Raw genomic sequence first — 21,796 nt, 5'->3', positions numbered from 1 at the left:
TACATTGTCGTATTATCTTCTGGGAGACACCTGTGTCATTTTTAATGAAGAAAAAACTTGCTGGTTGAATAAAAGTAACTAAGTCAAAATATACCAGGGGTATGAATAATTTGACTGTACATAAAATACACCATCAGTAATATGCCTATAATATGATATGTGTGTAATCAATGCCTCCCATTTACATTTCATTTTTTTTAAATTACTTTTATTTCATATTTTATCATATACTCTTTTTTTCTTTTCTTTACACCTGTACTCTTGCACCACCAGATGTGTCCTTTAATTTCATTGTACATTGTGTATGGCAATAAAAGCCTTCTATTCTATTCTTCTACTACAGCATGTCTATTTTTTCAGGACCCAGAGATTGATAATGAAAAACTTCTTAATATATCATGTAAATATTGTGGAGTTTCTCATGGAATTTGTGAATTTGGAGGGACCGAGATCTTTAAAGTTATTCATGATTTCTCTTTCTCCGGCGCTCCGATTTGGATCCTCCGAAGGGCCTGATTTTTGCCCCTGGACCTTGAGTTTGACACATCTCAGATTTGGACCACTGTGCAAAGTTGATAATGTCAGCAACTTTGCTACTTGCAATGGACCAATTACCAATAAAGTAATGGGAGGGTCAACTTCACAAAACATGCTTGGTTTTCAAAGGCAGGCAAGGGTTTTCCTCAGACAGTCTCATAATAATCCCTTTGCCTTTGTTTACGCGGTTATAGCCAATAGCAGCCTTCCTTTGTTTTTACTGTGTGAGGGCTGAGAAACCACTGTGTCTGTACCACCTTCATGCCAGAGCTCTGGAATAAACTGCATTAAAGATGTTTTGGTCCATTTTTGACTTAATTTCATCAGACATCATGCATGCTCAAAAAATGTCCATAACAGATCTTAATTATTGCCATAAATAAATCCAGTTGATAGATTTTTGTTTTGTTTTCATTTTCTTTATTTTTGCTAGTCTGAGCCAGTATATGTTTGCTTTGGAATTTTTGTTTCTTTCAATAATAATAAATTATACGGACTCAGAAATGTAGTAGTATAGTCACTTTTTTTGCAGCAGCTACATTTAGCAACAATCTTAAGAACTTTATCTTTGCCACTGCTCTACCTTCAGTACTAAATCCACACTAGTGTAAACACGCATTTACATTTATTTCTTTAATCTATTTTAATTTATTGATTCATCATTTATTTCAAGCTGTTATTTTATAAAAAACCTCTACAAATAGCATACACAGACGACAGAAACCATAATAAACAGGTATGACCAAAAGACAGTTACAACAATCAGAATAATAATCTAATAAGAGATTTAAACTCTCCTCTTTTCACTGTATCTTCTGTCCGATTACACTGACCGAACATACTGTATCGAAAAGAAAGGCCATCATGTTGCTGCTGTGAAACCTTTGATTATAATAATCAGTTGCAGTTTTTAATCCAAATTAAAAATGCAAAAGATTATTTGTTTCTAATATAATTTGAAAGTTTGAGAAAAAGCTTTACTGTTTACAGTTAAAATTCTGAGGAATACTTTCTATTGCATTTCAACGTTCTTTGATTTAAATAAATATATATATATACAGTATATTAAGTTGACAGCTCCTCTTTAGAAACAGTGTAATATTTTCCAGATGATTCTAATGTTTTGCCTCAAAAGTAGTCTGTGTGTCATACCTTCTAAAGAAAGACATCACTGGCCCAACTTGTAAAGTACATTTGTAAATGTTTTGAATTACAGCAGGAATATTCCATTCACTCGTTTGCTACAAAGTCGAAAGAAAGATCTGTTGTTGATTTTGGTGGTGGTTTGGTTTTTTTTTTTTAGCTTTGGGGTAAAGCAGACAGGGCGGTAACTGTCAGACTTAAATAAAACTTTAAAAAAAAAAGAGAAAAAACCAAACACGGGAGTTTGAGTTCATATGAAGGCCAAATTGAACTTTATTTAACTTAAGTTGTGCAAAGAAATCAAAGCTTTTAAAAGACATCGGTATCTTTTCTTCTCATTATACACATGTAGTTTTACACATCACAGTAAAATCAATACATTTTTTTTAACTACTGTTACACAGTCCAATACCTTTAAAAGGTACTTTTTAAAAGTCTGATGATATAGTCAACCAGCCACATCAAAGATGGCAACACATGTTTTGTTCATCATCCAGAATTAAAGCTTTCAAACTGGATTAAAAATCCAGTGCACTTAAACCATATTGGTGATATTTTTAAATTGGAACTTTAGAGTCACTTTAACCGTGTGACTCAGGCAGTATATGTTACGCCTCGACAATAAAACAAAAAAAAACACAAATGTGTGTTTTAAAGATAGCTACACAAACTATTTTTCCAGCGCGTGTCAGGACAAAATAAACTGTTATTTAACACCGATAAGCTTTAAAATCATAACCACGTAACTAATGCAAAAATCTGTCAGTTGCTGTTTCGTGCACAACATTCTGTGATGCACGTGTATATCTAAACATTCTCTGAGAAAGAGTAGAAAGTTATAAAGCTTAAATGTTTTCACCTTTTTGAAGAATCAACTTTTAAAACAATAACTTTCCCCACACTGGTCATAACATTATGGCTAATAGGTGCACAGCTAACATACACCGCAGCTGAGAATAATGAAAAATCACCATTAAAGATAATTAAATAAGGCTGACCTTAAGGAGGCACTGACACGTGAGAGTAACAAACACAGGAACGAGCTTCTGACTAATGGATGGATTCACTGGTTGTTGTTACTACAAATCTCTAATTTGTATTTCCAACATAAAAATGGAGGCTGTGCAAGGAAAAACTGAAACACACTGACGACTCTAGTCAAAGAGGGAACAGAAAAAGTCTAGACAGAAAATCAAAGGCTGAAGCCTGCTTGGAATTCACACTTCCATGTGAGGAAGTGGCTCAGTGGAAAAAGCAGAATGAAGTAGTGGAGAAGTTCATTCTGGTGGTGCATTTTGGTCTTTGAAGTGGTAAATAGGAGAATGGATGATGAGAGGATTATACAACTTGTTTTCTCTCCGTTTTCTCCTTCACTGAACTTCCACACAGTCGTCCGAGTCCACAGAACAGAAACTGTTCGTCGAGCCCTGTTGATGGAGCGACGGGAAGAGAGAAAGAGTGATTAAAAAAACCAAACCAAACCATAAACCTAAAGAGAAATTAGGTGTTAGAGCTTGAGCTCATAACTAAATGTGAGATTACAGGTTCAAATGAAAAACTCGTCTCACTCTGATGTCAGGGTTCTCACCAGGAAACTATCACAGCGTAGGGGGATCGCGTGGTGCATGAGCAACGCTGCTGGCACAAATGTTGTAGGGGGATCCGGGGACATCCCCTACTGGAAAATATTTAAATTTACAACTCTCTGAGGTCCAAATTTAGTGAAGTACAGCTGAATTTTTTTTGTTACTACATTACTTTAAAGCCAAAAGTTATTTGTTGAATTGGTAAAAGGTAGGGCTGGGCAAAAAAATCAATTTATCAAATTTGTAGATAGAAACGATTTTTATTTTGCAAATACAAGTTTTTTTTATTTTTTTCCCACCACAGTTTTTTCAGACTTTTTCGCATTCTGTCCTTGTTACCGTAGCGTGATGTGATCCAGCCTCATCTTTGTTTACACATGTTTACCCTTTGAGTAGGCTATGTGTGTGCCACAGGCATGTTTCATTTTTTACTCGCACAATGCTGAGACGCTAAGGGAAGAATTTATCATTTTTTAAATTGTAATGTTATGTTATAGAATATGTAGTTATCTGATTTCTTAATCAGAAAATTGAAGCTACTGGGAAGTAGCTTTTTATTTTGGGATTGTTCTATGCATTTTAAGTCTTGAGGACAATCACAGCAATAAAGTTGCACTTTTGACAATATATCTGATGTCTGCAGTCATTTTTAAGTGGTATATGTCCTCCACTAGCTGTGTTTCCATTACAGATTTTCGCAAAATAAAAGCAATATTTCTAAATGTCGACAAAGTATAATTGCGATTTGAACGCGTTTCTATTGAACGTTGTTTTGGGCAGGATCCTCGTAACTCCCGTGAAATCTCATCCCGCAAGACTTCGCTGCAGAAAGACGGACGCTGCAAACCTAGTAACACTACGCATTTCTTTGTTGTTTCACATCTAATGTGGCAGTAATAATTTTTAAGTCTAATGCTAAGAAATGTATCGATCTCTTCTTCTGTCTACACATACCGCGCCATGTTTTCTTGGAGAGCAGTGGTCATGTGACCAGGTACCTCATGTCATGTGACCATGTACGTCACATTCTGTGACGTGTATTTGCGAAAAAAGCGTTTCCATAGCGCATTTGTGACACATTTCTATATCGAAACGTCTGAAATTCCTCCTCATGCCTGATTGCTCTCAGACGCTATTTTTCCCTTGCTCCTTCATTTCCCTGCTTGCTGCTCTTTTGTCTTGTTTTAATCTAACAGGAGCCTCCATCAGCATCCCAATCCTGAATCTAATCATGGAATTGATTATCTGGTCTTTTTTCGCTATTGGTCAAATCTCTCTACAAAAGGATGGGCAATGGGAGAGTTCACAAGTCCTGAGGACGTGGAAGACGTCCACCACCAGATTGGAATTTATGATATCAGGTCTTGTGCTGATTTATCGCAAAATTGGATTATGTTGGCAGCACTCTTGGAAGCCGCAGTCAATGACGAAAGGAGTGGAATTCTCCGAACTCTCTCAGATGGATTCCACCGTGGAACTTTAAGGTGGATAGTTTGTTTCACAGGAAATGGCCACACTATTAGATTACTTATCAAACTGACCAGGAACAGAACAGTAGGGCTAGCAGCCATGTTATGGCTAGCCCGTCTCAAACACCTTCTCTATTCTCATTCGGCATCCCCCTGAAAGAACAGCGTGTGCTCTGTTTTCTTCCCTCCAAACTCTCCAAGGACGGAATGTTGATACGACGCTCTGACGCTTCCCTCCCTTTTCATGTACACCTGGACCCGGCTCTGCCAAAAAACTCTCGAGGTCAGCAGCAGAGTCTGTGTAAACAGGCTTATCTCAACTAACACTTTCAATCCTCCAACATCACTACATATCCTGTTTTTTTTTCACCGTCTCCTCTGACCTGCAAACTACACATCCTAAAGACCCATCCTGGCATTTACAATGTAAATAAACAAAACTGGGGAACTGTGTTATAGTTCTATGGTTTACACATAAGCTTATGTAGTAAACCATTATCAAAATATGTTTCATATCAAGTTTACCTGTTGGTTCTCTTGAGGATCATTGTACCATTTAAAAAAAAAAGTTGAAATCTAGAGGTGTACAGACAGAAAAAAGGCTGACACCCACTTCAAAAATATTAATACTAATATTTTAATGGATAAAGAAACCTAACAAGGTAACCAAGAGATGAAAAACAAATTAAACGATAGATAATATTTTTTTAGTGTATTTTACAGCTGATTTAAGACATGGGTCAAAACAAACGTTATCATAAGAGGGATTTTTTATTAAAGGATCAATAGTTGTAATTGAAATTGAGTACTTGAGAATGTAATTGTAATTGACTTTAAAAGGGAAAAAAATAATTGTAATTTTAACTGTAACTAGAAAAAAATGCAGGTCATCTTAATTGTTACTGAGTTGTAATTGAACATGAATAATTGAAGACATCATTGTAATTTAAAAATGTAATTGACCCTAACCCTGGTGAGTATGGAGTAGGTACCATAGCAGAGATTGTTCTTTGGAGATCTTATAGTATAGACTGGGCATGTTTTAACTGCTCCAAGAGCCCCACCCATTTTAAAGGTAATCTCTGAATTTTCAGCCTTTGACGCATGTCAGCCAAAACCTTGGGATTTAGTTACTATCTGAATATGCTCCAGTTTCAACAGACCTCTGACAAAAGTCACTAAGTCTTTTTTGGGCGTGGATGAATTAGTCATTGTCAACAGACATTGCGTGTTTACGTCACAGCTCAGGGTCATCAGCACTGACACATTTAATCCAAATCAAAACCAAAGAAAAAATGGCCTTGTGTGAACTTCCATGATCGCCTACACAAGCTCAGGAACCTTTTCCATACTGTGAGAAGTTTTTTATTGACTGAAGAATGACAGTGGAGGAGACACATGACTAATCCTGGCTGCTGCATCAGTAAACGTATCTAATCTAGTGTACAACAAAGGCCTTTTGTGTCTCATTCACATACAATAACATTAAGATTTAAGGCAACATTTTCTAATATAAGGACAATTAGGGGTGTCCTAATACAACTTTTTCACTTTCGATACGATACTGAAATTACTGTCTTGAGAATTGGCCTATGCCAATACTGTCTGAAAAAAATCAGCATGAATAATAGCCTATAGTACATACTTTATTTTGTCGTCTTCAATGTTAGAAAAGGCTTGATCAAATACTTAAATAGAGAATAATAGTCATCATCAGTAGGTATGAGAAAAAACTGACCCATTTATTATCAACCAATGGGATAAATACTGGATGGTGACGCCCTTAGATTAAATCTATTTAACCTTTTTGTTAAATTTGTGGTAAATTCTTGAATGTCAACGTTACTGACCTCACTTCCTGCTAACTTTGCACCCTCAGAGAAGTGCATGCTGGGTAAAGCAGAAGCCTGGGACATGCAGGAATGTGGAGCGCTCTCTCCACTGTGGAGTCGAGGCTTTTTAATCTGGTCTTCGGTGGACAGCGGAGTGAAGCTGTTTCTTCGTATGAAAGGTGATTGGGGTTTGATCTGGAGGGCGAGGAGCAGATGGAGAACCAAACACGTTACCAGGAACTTTACATGATAACCAGTCGACACTAATCGTACACATTGTGCGAACACAGAGCAGATAGAAGACTTGGTGATTAGAAGATGATGTCTGCCATGTTCCCGTTATGTTTTCCTTGATTAAACTGAAGAAAGATTGTAGTGTAACTTCTACATTCAACAAAATAAAGTCTGACAAGATTTGTAGTTCTGGAGATTATCAGTGACCGGAAGTGAGTCATTTTAGTGTTGTTTTGTGTTTTCTTTGTTGTCCTGCTTTTAGATTAAGATTACTTTATTTATCCCAAAGGGCAATTCAGTATTAGCAGTCCATCAGGCCATACATACATTTAAAATAGCAGACAAAGACAATAATAAAAATATCTTGTCTTTTTGGAGTCATTAATGTGTGTTCTTGTCATTTGTTGCATTTCAGTTATCATTTTGTATATTTTACTCTTACTTTGTGTGTTGTGTGGAGTCATTTTGTGTATTCATCTCTCATTTCATATGTTTTTGTTCTAATTTTGGGTGCTTTTGGAGTCACGTTGTATGTTTTTGTAGCTGATTTGTGCTTGTTGTATATTTGTATTCCATTTGTATGGGTATTGGGACTTATTTAATAATTAATCCTAAATCTTATTCTTGTGTTAATATAATTGTTGTCTTGGTCCCTATGTTCACTTCTTACTTTTTATTCATGTAGTCATCTTTGTCGGAGTTTCAATTCACATTGTTGTAATTTCTACTTGAAGCCAATTTAACAAAAGTGACATCTTCTTGGGATCATTAAAGTAATTCTGGTTCTCATTTACTTTGGGGGGGCAAACACAAAATTGGGCAGAGGTTGTGGCTGCATGTGGCCCTGGGCTGCCAGTTGCTCATGTCCGTTAGAGGTTAAATATACTGTATGTATGTAGGATTATATGTTGGGCCGAATTTCAGAATAGGAGTGAAAATTTATGGTCTAATAAATGTGTCAAATCCTCCAGGATCTTGCTATAAATTACGGTAATTATTGGCCCCAAATTTCTTTGATGATATTAAAATTGAAGATTTTACCGAAGGTCTGTCTCTGTGGGTGTTGACTGCCTCCACCTTCAGGTCAAACATGTCAACTTTACAACCTATCAGAGGGAAAAACCAATCACAGAGTTAAAATGACACATAAACAGCGTTTATTGAGATAATATGGACTCACCGTAGGCCACAGGGGTGAGTTTGAACACAGTGTGAAGAGGACACTTCAGGTAGGGCAGCTGATCTGTGCAGACAAACGGCAAAATGAGGAAAGAAAAAATAGAATTAGATACAGTATATAGACCATCTCGAGATTCACGCGAACCACAATGTGTGTAACATATACAATAATGCAAAACTGATTAGTAACATGTGATAATGTTGACTACGCTTTCTGCTTCTTTTTGCTGCAGTACCATACATGACCTGCTGTACGCAGTGTTGCTTCACCATTTACATTGTGAAGAAGAACCAATCTAAAGTCTCAAAAGTTTGGGACCATTTCATTGAAAACTACATTTGTGACATGATACCAACATTAAGTTCTATGGCACTTTGTAGATTATGTACATTACACTAACAATTGTATTTTTTTCAAATTAATTGGGGAAAATTGTAATGAAAACCTTTGATGAACCGTGTATGTGTTTAAGTTATCTTTGTGTTTTATTGACTTCTGTGAGCACTATCAATGACAGACACATTTTGCTATAGACCAGGGGTCACCAACATGGTGCCCGCATAGACCATGTGAGGTGCCCTCAGGCCTGTTCTGGAGCTCTCGTCACCAATGAGCTCCATATAAAACCTTACTTGCCAAGCTTTAAACCCACAAAGATCAATAGAGATGACAGATGCAGTCAGTGCCTTACTAGAGTTACATACAGTACATACATACAGTATATGTACTGCTGCACTTTATAAGTTTTTGTATTAAATTACTCATCTTTAGAAAAAAAAATCACTGAAACATTGTGACATGTCTTAAGTCTCACAGATTGGTATATTGGTTGTGAACTGTTCAAATACGCAAACTGGATCTTCGAAAAAATAATACATAATGGTTAAATTGTACAAACATATTTTACAAGTATTTAAAGTTATTAGTTGCTAGTAAAATAGGAACATGGTGATTTCCTGTGAAATGTAATGAAACAATTGCATAAATAAGGAGAAATAAAGTGTTGCATGTTGAAACAGAGTGAAAACTTTAATTTAATAAGTGCTTTTAAACTGGTAGCCCTTCGGACTATTCACTAGATTTGAAGTAGCTCTTCTTTTTAGAAAGGTTGGTGACCCATGCTATAGACTCAGACTGTGAGTAGTCCCCAGCTTGACAGTGAATAAAAAAAATACTGGTGAAAGGGGTTTTTGTGAATCGAACCTGTGCCCTTATCCAGGAAATAGGCGAGCAAGCAGCGCATGACAGCCTGATGACAGATGACCAGTACGTTGCCTTGCCGCTCCAGCTCCATGATGACTGGTTCCAGACGCTGCACCAGGTCCTGGTAGGACTGAATAGTTTCAATCACAAAGATAAAGACATTTGAAGTGAGTCGCCCAAATATAAGCATTAAGTTCCTGCATTAATAAGTGCACAATTTTAACAGAAAACATAATTTATATACAGATATTTAGGCTCACAGTTAACAATGTAATGTTTACCTCTCCTCCGGGGTAGCGGTAGTGAAACTTGTCCTGGTCCCGCAAGGCAAACTCATCTGGATACTGCTTCTCAATCATCTGATAGGTCATTTCTTCACACACTCCCTAAAACACAAAATAACCCCAGTGAGATTTCTGACTCCCAGCATCAGACCCTGTCGTGATGCAGAAGGAGACGCACTGCATCGATTTCATTCAGGATCTTCCACTGCTCGTAAGGAACCCCCAGCTCCTCTGCTGTCATGATGGTTCTCCTCATCTGACTGGTCCACACCTTCAGGTTTGACAGTTTGTGCTCGTCAACAAAACCTTTCAGTGCTGCTGTGAACTGATGAAGACAACATTTTATTATATTATATTTATCATTATTATTATTATTGTTGCTGGGTACTCAAACACGTTAGGTAGGGCAGGGGTTCTCAACCTTGGTGTTGTGAGACACTAGGAGGGGGGTCGCCAGATGCCTTTAAGAAACTAAAAAGATTTTAACAACTTGAGCTCATTTTTGCTTATTTTTACCTTTTTTCTGCGACTACATCAAACTTGCTGTATTTTCTGCACATGTTTTTTCCACTTTCAAGACATTTTAGGCACTTATAAACCCTTTTCACCACTTTTCCCATCTAATGTCATATGTTGACCCATTATTGTCACTTTTACCTTCTTTTCACCATATATAATGCTTATTTTTACTAATTTAACCACATTTATGATTTGTCATGCTCATTATTTGTCAGTTTAAACTAATCGTTCCTACTTTTAAGCCAATGTTATTATTATATTATTTAACCACTTTTTCTGTCCATTTTGGCCACTCTAATGTGCTACTTTTAACCAAATTCTGTGGTTTTTAAAACCCCATTTCATCACTTTTTCCAACATTTTTGGTCACACTGAACTCATTTTATTTCTCAATAAACATGACTGTTCTTCAATGTTCATGTCTGTGTTCAACCACCTTCAGGTACAGTGGGGGCCCCTGGTCTCTGGCACCTTTATTTTTGGGGGTCACGGAATGAAAAGGTTGAGAACCCCTGAGGTAGAGGACGGAGTGGGGTGCACCTGTTTCCCTCGCTCTGACAGCTCCGAGTCTCCCCCGATGCGCCCCTTCTGGTTGTAGTGGCTCTCTCCGTGGCGACAGATGTAGATGGAGTGGGAATGGACGTGGATGTTCATAAGGTAGTAGACGATCTTACTCTGGATGTAGTCCTGCACTCTGTTGACCAAGAAACGCCTTCCGACGTTGATGACCTGGATGAAGGACAGCTCTCTGTAGGTCACATAAAAACACACGACATCACACAAGGACAATAACATTTGGACAACAAAACATTGCAAAACATTTTACTCGACAATGGAGTCAACTATGTGTATTTCAGTTTGTGGATTGAAAAGATGGAATGATTTAGATAACACATAAATCTCAATAAAAGTACACACAAAAAAATACATTCAATAGGTACGAGGAGAAGATAGGCTGTATTAATAATATATAAACATAAATATTAAAATAATGATTGTTATTACTTATCATATGCAATGTAAATCTTGGAAATATATATATAGCTATAATTAATACCTCCATAACTAACATTTGTTATTAATTAAATAGTAAGTGAAATCAAATATCGTAATGAAGGGGACTATATTATATTGTTATATATAACACTAATTATTGTTTAATACATCCATTGGTTATAATATGTATGTATGGATGTATAATATATATAGGTATAAATACTGAAATTGAATATATTTGTAATGGTATTATACATTTCTATAACAACTATTTATTAGTTATGACAATGTTGTAATATTGGTGCAGTTGATTGATTACATATCGATGCAAATTGTACATTTAATTAATTCATATGTATCGCAGGTAACTAAGAATGCACTGATCGATCGGCCGGCCGAGCTCCAAACAGGTCTGCAGTGGAACCAGTTGGACGTGTTTATTTTAAAGGAACTGTTATAATATTTTTAACACCAATGTTCTAAAGTTTTAATTTATATTAGAGATAATTACCTCATGTGCAGTTAAAACAACACATTCGTATTGTTTTACAGGTATTGTTAAATGTTTTACAATAAAATAAGGAATATTCAAGGTGAATGCTGTCAGTTAATTAAAAATTAAAAAATCGGTGATCGGCCCAAAAATTGCAATCAGTGCACCCCTACAAGTAACACTAATATTGTGATGAATTATCAGGTGATAAGGGGGTGTGAATTCATTCATTATCAAACTCATCTTTGTACATTTTTATTCTTCTTTGTTTTTTATTTTTATTCTTATTACATTTTTGTTCAAAATGAAACATTCTGCGGAATATTTCTTTATGGTGCCAACTTTCTGTATCATTATTTCCATGTTCTTGTCTGGTTTCATAATGTACATTAAAAATGCACATTGTAAATGACATTTCATTCTATTCTAAATAAGTATTCCATATACATGATGTATTTTCAGGTAGGATCTTTGAAATATTTGTATTTGTCTTTACTTTTAATTCTTATTTGTATCGTTCAAAATAAAGTATTTATTCTTTCTTCATCCCAAATCTTTAAAAATTAGTTTTTGTTTCCACCTGCTGGACACTTACTGTAAGTACATGTGCTTAAAAAAAGTGAAGTACACTGATCTTATACTGTATCCATCCTTCTTCTAATCAGGGTTCAAAACTCCAAATTACAAATATTCTCAACTAATCCCTTCAGAAAAACCTGAATTGGTAATTTCTACCTTCAAATAAAAAATATGGGACTTAGATTATTATTCTGAATCAAATATTTAAGGGTTTTGTTACAATTAGAGCCAACAATGTTTCTTAATATTCATTTCATACTTGTCATGTTCATCGGGATCTAAAGGCTGGTACGTGACTTTGTAACATTCAATTCTTTTGAGAAAATCCTCCATCACGCTTTCTCTGTCCCTCTCAGGATAATCTGGACTGGACACCTTGACTTCCTTTGGGACAAAGACGATCACAGAAGTTAGTCCGTCAAGTTGTGAAGAAAAAACTCTCAACAAAATCTGGGAATAAGAGTATTTTACCAGAATGTTTTCAGCAATGACGTCCGGATCGTCACAAAGGGACTCGACAAAAAACACCTGAAAAAGAGAGCAAACATACTGTATGTGGAATCTACAAAAAACTTTTTTGAACAAGTTTTATTCATTACTTTGATACAAAATGTTGAACAGCAGAAACTCCAAACTCTCAGAAACCAAGGTTTCTGTTGTCCAGCAAAGAACAAAACCTGAAAATTTTAAAAAGGCAGAAATTGTGACTATTCTTATTCAAAACTTAAAATGTGCAATCACATATTTTACAATTGCAATAATTCAGTTCTTTGAAGTTTTTTTTTTTATTTTCATGTTCAATGTTCTCGCACGCCCACGTCATGAAGTCACGCCCTTCCCCAACGAGGCACGTCCCTCGTTTAAACAAACCAGAACAGAAAATACCAGAATTCACAGTAAGAATTCAGTAAAACACTTCTAAGGGAACCTTTCTGCCTTCTGCCATCTTTGCATTCTTCTACCAGACTTCAAATCCCACAATGCAAAAATTTTTCTTAAGTTCAAGTCACAAGCGATTGTGTCTGCTGGAGGGTCACCACTCTGGTTCTCATCAGGGTCCCCTCACCACAAACCTCTGTCTCAGACACATTCTCCTCTGTCACTTTTACTGTGAAAGAGCTGTTCCAAAACCTCAGAGACAGTAAACCATTTCCTAGAGGACATTTTCAAGAGAGGGAATACCACGGCCCCCCACAGTGCGGGAAATATCAGTTGTACTTTGGCAGGTGTGAGTGAGAGCACACACACACGCACGCACGTACGCATGCACGCACACAAAAAAACCCAAGTCAACTATTATTTTTCTAATTATAAACATTGAATGGGGTGAAATTGACCCCAATGAAGATAGGAGGGTTAATGAATACAATCTACTAAAGGGCAATGGCAGGCTTTAACAGGATATACAGGCAAAAATTAAATCAACCATTCATGCTCACTGCTTACATTATTGAACATTTATCCAGGACAACCAAGCTATGCTGTTTAGTATAATCATCTTATCTTGAAACAACTAATTATAATTCTGGAGAACTTTACAGCCTCACACAAGCTTTAAAGCTTTTTTCTTATACAAACCCACAACTATATGTCATTAAAATATTCATCCAAATACCTAATGACAATACCTATTACTTCGTCTTTTGGTACACAACACTGGTTATTTTGCCAGCACATTCAAGGTACACCCTGCTCTGTTTAGAAGAGTCCATTAAAAACTAAAATGAGCAAAAAGCCAAATTTCTTTGGGATGCTAGTTGGTAGAGATTACATATTAAATCTACCAGTAATTTGTTTTTCTTTTGTTTAAAGAATAAAAAAAACTTTGTGAAACATTTTTGCTGCCCCACTTATACAAAAGTCACTTTACCATACAGAGAGTATGCAATGATCGTAGCTTCTGTGGCACATGTAGAAAAGGAGTACAAGCTCTGAAAATTGTATACAGAAAGATTGGGACACAAACCCAAACTTAGCTTTGAGTTATTTTTTTTATTATTATTTATGTATTTATTTTTAGCACACATAAAAAGAATGAAATTAGGAGAAAGAATAAATAAGAAAGCTCTTTTAGAGTTTGTAATAAAAAGGGCTTGAACTTTGAACCTGCAATAATGTTGTTGTCTGCTAGACATATAATGACAATAAACCATCTTATCTAAAAGTCAAGTGCACTATAATTACTCCTTACCTTGTAAGCGTTCTCTTTTGCAAAGTTGAGGATGAGTTCTCGCCTCTCTCTGGTAGTGTTAGTGGCATCAAAAACCTGATGGAAAAAACATGAAAGACTGAACGACAAACAACCTCTGGATTTCTGAGTGAAAACAACTGTTCTGTTTCCTCTGTCCTTACAGCGATCTGTCCTCCATCCTGGCTCAGGTAGACTTTAACGTCCTGAAGTGCCATGATGGCACAATGTCTATGGACCAACAAAAAAGAAAGAATCAGTCTCGTTACCTTTAAATAATTATTGTTGTTTTGTTTTTGTTTTTATCAGAAGATAATAATGATTCAATTTATGATATTAAGCAATCAATCGCTACATTATTTATACATTAATAATCTAAGAAATTGTTAAACATTTTGTAAAGAATTACAATTAATCTAATAATAACCAGAAGACAGTCATTAACATCCCCGCCAGATTGGTTGTCATTATAACTCACAACCGTTTCCTAAATGTCTTAAATCTAAGAACTTAGATGTATACATAAGAAAATATTATCACATCAGAATATAAAATTACTAACTATATGGTTTCTAAAAAAACCTGTCCCCTTCGAAGATACCTCGAAAAGAATTTAAAAAACGGAACAAGGGCAAAAACTCCGGTAAAAATAATTGCGCGCTTCTCATTTTCGAACTCCATCAAGGTATTGATACACTGAAGCCACACACCAAATTTGGTTATCCTATCTTAAACAGTTTTTGAAAAAAACTGTCCCCTTTGAAGATACCTCGAACAGAGTAAAAAAAAAAAAAAATGGAACAAGGGCAATAACTCTGGTAAAAATAATTGCACGCTTCTCATTTTCGAACTCCATCAAGGTATTGATAACCTGAAGCCACACACCCAGTTTGGTTATTGTTTCTTAAATGGTGTCCCCTTTAACTCGGACGGACAGAGCTCAAATCTATCACTCTTCACACTTTGTGGCGGGGATAATAATAATAATAAATCAAAATATAAACAAGTTAATGTGATAATGAATGAATATACCATTATATAACTTTATATAGTTTATCAGTTTGTCTCTTAACCAATAACGCAGCATGCTATATATATATGTATATAAAAATTTTTTTTAACAGAATGGAACGCAGTTAAGATATAACAGCATCTCAGGCCTACTTGAAAAGCAGCGCAGTGTGTACACTAAGCTGTGTGGTATTACATTTCTAGGAAGCTTGGTTCCGAGGAACTCTCACTTACTTCCTAATTTGCATCGCTTCTTTATTGTCATGCCTGAAGAAGTCGTAGGATTTGTATGATTTCACTGCTTCTCTTCTGTAAACCCCCAGATTAAACACTGCAGGAGGAACAAAGAGACAGTCAGGAACGACATCAGAGATTCCAAGACTTTGTGACACCTTTGGCAGTTTCATCTGCCAAACCAGTTCCTCCACAGTTAAGAACAAACTATGGCACCATGTGACCAGAAAGGAGACGTCACAATGAGTCTGTCACTTCTGAAGAAAAAGACACATTCCTCAATGCTGTAATGTCTTTAAACATAACTACAGTTTTTTATTATAAAGAATGAATCCTCCCGGTTCCCACCAAACTGATACAAAGTACCAAGGGTGTCCCGATCTGATATTGATATGGGTTATTGTTCAGATATCAGCAAAAGAAAAAAAAGAGTATTAGATTATATGTGCCTGCATCTATAATCTCCCATACATCATTTATTTTTACTTGATTTATTACTTCCGCCAAGGTCATATTTTCACCAGAGTTTATTTGTTTGACTGTTAGCAGAATAAAGTCAAAATTACTTAACGGATTTCAACAAAATTTTAGACAAAGATAGACTTTACGCCATAAAAGATTTTTTCACATTTTGGAGGGGATTCATATTAATATACTGATTCTGGATCATTCTGAGAAATGGAAAAATCACTTTCTCAATATTGGCCAATACGCTGCAATATTGGTATTGTATGGGAAGTAAAAAAGTTATACCAGGACACCCCTATAAAGTAGTACCTACAGAAGCCATTTTAAAGAGAAAAGGCTAATTCCCATTTGATGACCAGTAAAGTTTATCTGTCATTAGGTGTCATGAAGGCTGTCATTAAGTGTCGTTCACTAAATTATGACACCTTTGGAGCTATGTTGACATTTTTTGGGTTAGGTGGAGGGATCTAATGGGGTTAGGTAGGGTTAAGGAACTATTTTTTTTAAAGGCATGGGCAACAACATACCCCTGACCATGCTTTAGGTAGCCTTTGGTCAGTATGGGTATAAATTCTTATTCTTTAGATAGATAAGTCTGTATTGTCATTGCATAATCATACAAAGTACAATATAAAAAAAAATTGGACCACAGTCCCCCTCGATGCAAATCACATTTCCTTCACACACAATATATGAATAAATGAATAGGATAAAAAGTGCAAACAGGCAATTCATCGGTCATTTTTCAGAATAAAAACTGTATGAATAATAAGTAATAAAAACAGTTCAGTATGGGTTTGTCAGGAGTAAGCAGTTTTCATTCAGAAGTGATATTGTACTGTTAAAAAAACGGTCGCCTAGTCTGTTTGTGTGTGATTTTAGTGTCTTGAATCTCCTTAATGTCCGTAATGACAGCCTTCATGTTACCGTATTCATGCTAACGACAGCGTAATGTTAGCCTCATGTATAAAACTTCAAGTTGAGTGTTACCAAGTTTATATCGCATTACTGTACTTTGCCACATGGTGCAGATTCCTTTTGTACCATTTTACTGTATTGTGTGGGTGAAGCTCAAACATCTACGCACCCTTAGTGGGCACTCCGATCCAGTTGAGGTAGCGCGTGAGCTTCTTGGACATGTATGTTTTTCCCCTGGCAGGCAGGCCGATCATCACTATCATAGTAGGAGAGTTGGTCATGTAGGAGGCCCAGGCTGTAGTTTACACACACACGCACACGCACACGAAAAGCAAACATTTTAGTTTATTATAAGTTAGCATGAAAACTTGATAAGAAGCAGACTACAAAGCAAAAAGCTTTGTTTATACTAATAGGTCTTGTGTAATGTTCCAGTCTCATCTTTGTACTGCCTAAAGGCGAGATAATGTTTCTGTTCCCAACGTGCTGCTCTCACCACTCAACTGCTGGCTGATGTTTAACAAAGGTTTGCTGCTTAGCAACGCAGTCAACTACACCCTTATAGCCAGGTACAGAAATGGAAAAATATTCATGTTTTTTTTTTCTTTTTTGCTTTAGTGTCCACAAAAGAATGTCCTCTGCTTAAGGGGAGTTAAAAAAAAAAAGAAAAGCAAGAAAAAACCAAGATCAGGCAAGACCAGACATGGTCTGAGATAGAAAAAATGTCTGCAGCTTTATTAAATGGAACACATTTCACACTGGATGGTTTTAAAGGAATGTAACAACTTCTCCTGATCCAAGACGTTAAATCAGGGGTCACCAACACAATGCCTGCGGGCACCAGGTAGCCCACATGGACCGTGTGAGGGGCCCTCAAGAGTCTAGTCACCAATGAGCTCCATTTAAAATCTGATTTACTTTCCAGGATAACTACATATAACAGATGTAGTTAGTACTTAAATACTGCTGCACCTGATAAAGTTTTAATAATAAATTAACCACCTTTAAATGTTTATTTTTACTGAAACATTCAAATAAATGATTTTAAGTCCCGCAGATTTGGTGTATGGTCACTAGTATATTCTATATAAGACATTTTTAAAACCATAAGGTGGATTTTCGTAAAATATGACATAATTGTAACATTTTACAAAAGTTATACGATTGGTTAAAAGTTGTTTGTTAGTAGCTTGTCAAATAGGAAGATAGTAATTTACAATGAAATGTAATGAAAATGAAACAATTGCATAAATTAGGAGAAATAAAGTGTTGCATGTTGAAACTTAAACATTTCCTACCTTTTATAAAAGCCTTATTATCCTACCTCCTGATTAAAATGAAACCTGAAACATGTATTTAAGAAATGTTTTTCCAACTGGTAGCACTTTGGATTATGCAGTACCTATGAAGTAGCTCACAGTTTCAGAAAGGTTGGTGACCCCTGCTGCGTTAGACTTTGCAGGTAAAATGAAAATACAGATGTTTAACAGAGAATTTAGAATTACTCTCATTGTGCGCGCCAAGTTAAGTAAGTATATGATGTATTGCTTTCTTACATTGTAAAACAAAAAGCTTTTCCTTTACTTTATTCATTTTATTTCACACTTTTTTAATCATTAATAGATCAGGTCACCTTCAGAGCACAAAGGAGAGAAACAACCCACTCACAGCACTTCTTCTCATTGGTCCTCGGCTCGGCTTTTTTAGCTTCCACAGACATTGTTGGTCTGCGGTCGGAAGCCACGTCAACGATGATCAAAATTCTGCTGTCCCGTCACGCTCTTCAATAGAAAGATGGGGTCGCTGCAGATGTCAGTGCAACATAATGAAGGCAGCCTGGTAACAAAGCAGATCAATAATCAATCAGCAAAGGTTCAGATCATCATATTCTGATGAATCTGTAGATGGAAATCTGAGAAGAGACGTGTTGAGATGTAAGGGTGACTAATGATACTTAACCAACATGAGCACTTTAAAATGTACAAACAAAAAAAAAAATAGAATAAAATTATGAAACACAATGAAATCAAAAGGTACAGGAGGTCACTATAAGGCAAGGGTATCAGGGGCCAAATATGGTTTGATCTCAAGTGGGCCACATTATTGTGCCATAATTTGCACTTTAATGTTTTTGTCGTCATTTTGTAATTGTTCTCATCATTTTATATATTTTTCTTATGGGGTTTTTTTAGGTCCCCCTGTGTGTTTTGGGAGTTGGTTTTTTTTTTGAGAATATTTTGTTGTTGTTTTATGTTTTTGTTGTTATTTTGTAACTATTCTTATCATTTTGTATTTTCTTCTCTCATTTTGTAGTTTTTTTTGGTCATGCGTGTTTTTGGTGCCTTTTTTGTGTATATTTTTTGTAGTTTTGCATGTGTTTGTGTGTTTTTATTATGTATACATAAAATACAAAATAATAAAATATGCAAGGAACCACCATATCCAAGCAATACATAACGTGACCGATATCATTCCCAACAGGGTCTTCACTTTGAAATTTCCTAGATTTTGTGACCAACTTCTATTTAATTAAGGAAAATATTATGACATAATTTGAGGAAAATTTAAGGATTTTGTAAGAGTTTTGAAAAGTTTTTTCCCCCCCAACTGTTTTAACACTAAAAATGACTGGAATCATACGATAGGATAGAAGCACTGGGAAAAGTGTAAGCCTCTGTAAATATTGATGAGTTTCATTTACACAATGATTCACGTTTTGTCTGTCATTTTTACTTTCTACTGCGGGGCCGAATTGGATGCTCCAAAAGGCCGGATTTGGCCCCCAGATCTAAGTTTGACATGTGTGCTATAAGGGAAAAAGCCCACCCAAAAATACATTCCATTACCTGCTTGATCAGAATGCATCTGCCACTTTAAGGCATAAAGAAGGTGGAGTTTCAAAAAAAGTCAAATGAATACTTTCCACATATGAAGATCAAAAGGAGTACTAATTATAAAGCAATGACAGTACTATTATTTTTACATCAGTTTTTTTACGTGAACTCTATTACACAATAAATGGGCATGTACACTAGTTTCCTGCAAAAAACTAGATGGATCTACTTTGTTTGGCAGAAGGAAACGACTCGTAGTGCAGTGCTAAATGAATGAATATCGCACCAGTGTCAAACTCAAGGCCCGGGGGCCAAATTCGGCCCTTTGGAGCATCCAATTTGGCCCACAGGAGAAAGTGAAAACGCCAGAAGACATGAATCATTGTGTAAATGAAACTCAACAATATATTTGCAGAGGCTCACAGTTTTCCTGGTGCTTTTATCACACAGTTGCAGTCATTTTTTATGATAAACTGTTGAAAAAAACCTCAAAATTCTTACAAAATCTTTTTTGAATTTTCCTCAAATCATTACATAGAATTTTCCTTAATTAAATAGAAATTGGTCACAAATCTAGGAAATTTAAAGCGAAGACTTTGGACCTTGTGGGAATTATATCTGTCACTTATTGCTTAGATATTGTCAGTTGTCTGTGGCCCACTTGAGATCAAACTGCTCTGTATTTGGTCCCTAAACTAAATTGAGTTGGTAGTGGCTATCCGTACGGTGGCTGTAGACATTCTATCCGTACGCAGCGCCCCTATTTGGCCAGTTTAGGGCACGTGATAGGTCAGTCATTGGCCAGTTTAGGTCGCGTGACTAAGACTAAACGTTACCCTAAACCCAACCTTAACCATAATTCTAAAAAAATCTTCGATGTTGGGTTATAACCTAAACCTAACCCTAAGACGTACTTGTACTTCGGTAACCGTACCAATAGCACCAAGGGTTTTCAGTACGGCAACCGTACAAATAGGCACTAAAATGAGGTTGACACCCCTGGTATATCCGAGAGATGGATGATGAATGGAAGTTTATTCAGTACTGTAATGGCGGCTAAAGTTTCAGACTTCCTCTTTTAAAGGATACATGTGATGTGTTTGATTTCCCGACTGAATATGAATGACAGACACAGAAAAAAACGCGTGTTCATGACAGCAAAGCTTAAAAGTGTTATCTTCCTCAGCTCAAAACAGCCATCGTCGGCCTTAAAACTCCGTCTTTTTCCGCGTCAAATACAGTTAAAACACACCTAGGAGAAGGAAAAAGTAAACATAAACTTGTGTTTTATTGCCTCACCTAAAGCAGGTGTCGAAAATCTCCATGAACCAGCAGATCTTCTTCACCGTCACCTTATGGTCGGATGTTTTAAGCTCCGCCCGCCGGCTCCGTGCCGCCGGAAGACCGGGTGTCTGCGGCAACTACCAGAATAAAAGCATGAACCCAAATATGGTTTCCAAAATAAAATCCTAGCAACTAAGTTCACAAATCAAACAAGAAAATCCGTATGTATGTAATTGTATGTATTGTGCAGAGGTTATACTGAAATACCACAGGGAGGAGAAAACCAACAAAACTCAACATTTCTCCAGACAAATGCATTCATTCATTTCCCTTATATTCTGTGGACAGTTCATGTATTTATCTACTTTTTCAATCATAATAACAATAAATAAATGTATTCAATAACCTTAAAAAAAAAAAAAAAGACTTTAAAATAACTTTCAAGCTGTGAGGCGACAAAGTTAATCAAAGTCCATCGATTTGGCCTCTCAGGCATGAATGAATGAAATTGAGTGACTGTTATATCACAAAAAACACATTCAAAAACAGTGTTGGGAGTAACGCGCTACAAAAGTAACAAGTTAATGTAATGTATTCCATAACTGAATCAAAAATCAGCAAATATTACTAGTTACAATCTCAGTAACGTAAATTACATGGAGACTTTAATGAATACCACTGATATTCCAATGAAAACTAAAAAAAAAAAAAAAAATGTTAACTCTACATTCTGATATTGTATCAATTTGACGATGCCCAGATTCTTAGTTATTCTATTATTTAATCATAAGGTTTTTGTTAAAG

The 21,796-nt window shown here is 36.0% G+C and overlaps 1 protein-coding gene across 1 annotated transcript; it reads right to left on the bottom strand.

Moving 5' to 3' along the window:
* Positions 1–1,923: 1,923 nt before the first annotated feature.
* On the bottom strand, positions 1,924–21,131 carry LOC114467134 (6-phosphofructo-2-kinase/fructose-2,6-bisphosphatase 2-like). Its single transcript, XM_028453208.1, has 16 exons — positions 21,008–21,131; positions 18,543–18,710; positions 17,044–17,169; positions 15,489–15,585; positions 14,408–14,474; positions 14,247–14,321; positions 12,527–12,583; positions 12,315–12,439; positions 10,528–10,735; positions 9,647–9,793; positions 9,466–9,570; positions 9,185–9,314; positions 7,982–8,044; positions 7,843–7,907; positions 6,586–6,762; positions 1,924–3,107 (listed from the first exon to the last, which is right to left on the bottom strand). The coding sequence occupies exons 2-16, from the start codon at positions 18,592–18,594 to the stop codon at positions 3,051–3,053; spliced, it is 1,551 nt and encodes a 516-aa protein (XP_028309009.1). The 5' UTR covers positions 18,595–18,710; positions 21,008–21,131; the 3' UTR covers positions 1,924–3,050.
* Positions 21,132–21,796: the final 665 nt, after the last annotated feature.

This window comes from Gouania willdenowi, chromosome 7 (genome assembly GCF_900634775.1).
Source record: "Gouania willdenowi chromosome 7, fGouWil2.1, whole genome shotgun sequence".
Classification (NCBI taxonomy): Eukaryota; Metazoa; Chordata; class Actinopteri; order Blenniiformes; family Gobiesocidae; genus Gouania; species Gouania willdenowi.
Note: the sequence above shows the minus strand (reverse complement) of the source record. Positions and strands in the feature narration are given on the sequence as shown.

Bases quoted from the DNA above. Each gene is read 5' to 3' on its own strand.
- LOC114467134 (XM_028453208.1), bottom strand. From the start codon at position 18,594: ATGTCTGTGGAAGCTAAAAAAGCCGAGCCGAGGACCAATGAGAAGAAG. The intron at 15,586-17,043 runs GTGCGTAGATGT...TTCCTCCTGCAG, and splicing joins GATCGGAGTGCCCACTAAGG to TGTTTAATCTGGGGGTTTAC. The intron at 14,322-14,407 runs GTAAGGACAGAG...TTTTTCCATCAG, and splicing joins AGGATGGAGGACAGATCGCT to GTTTTTGATGCCACTAACAC.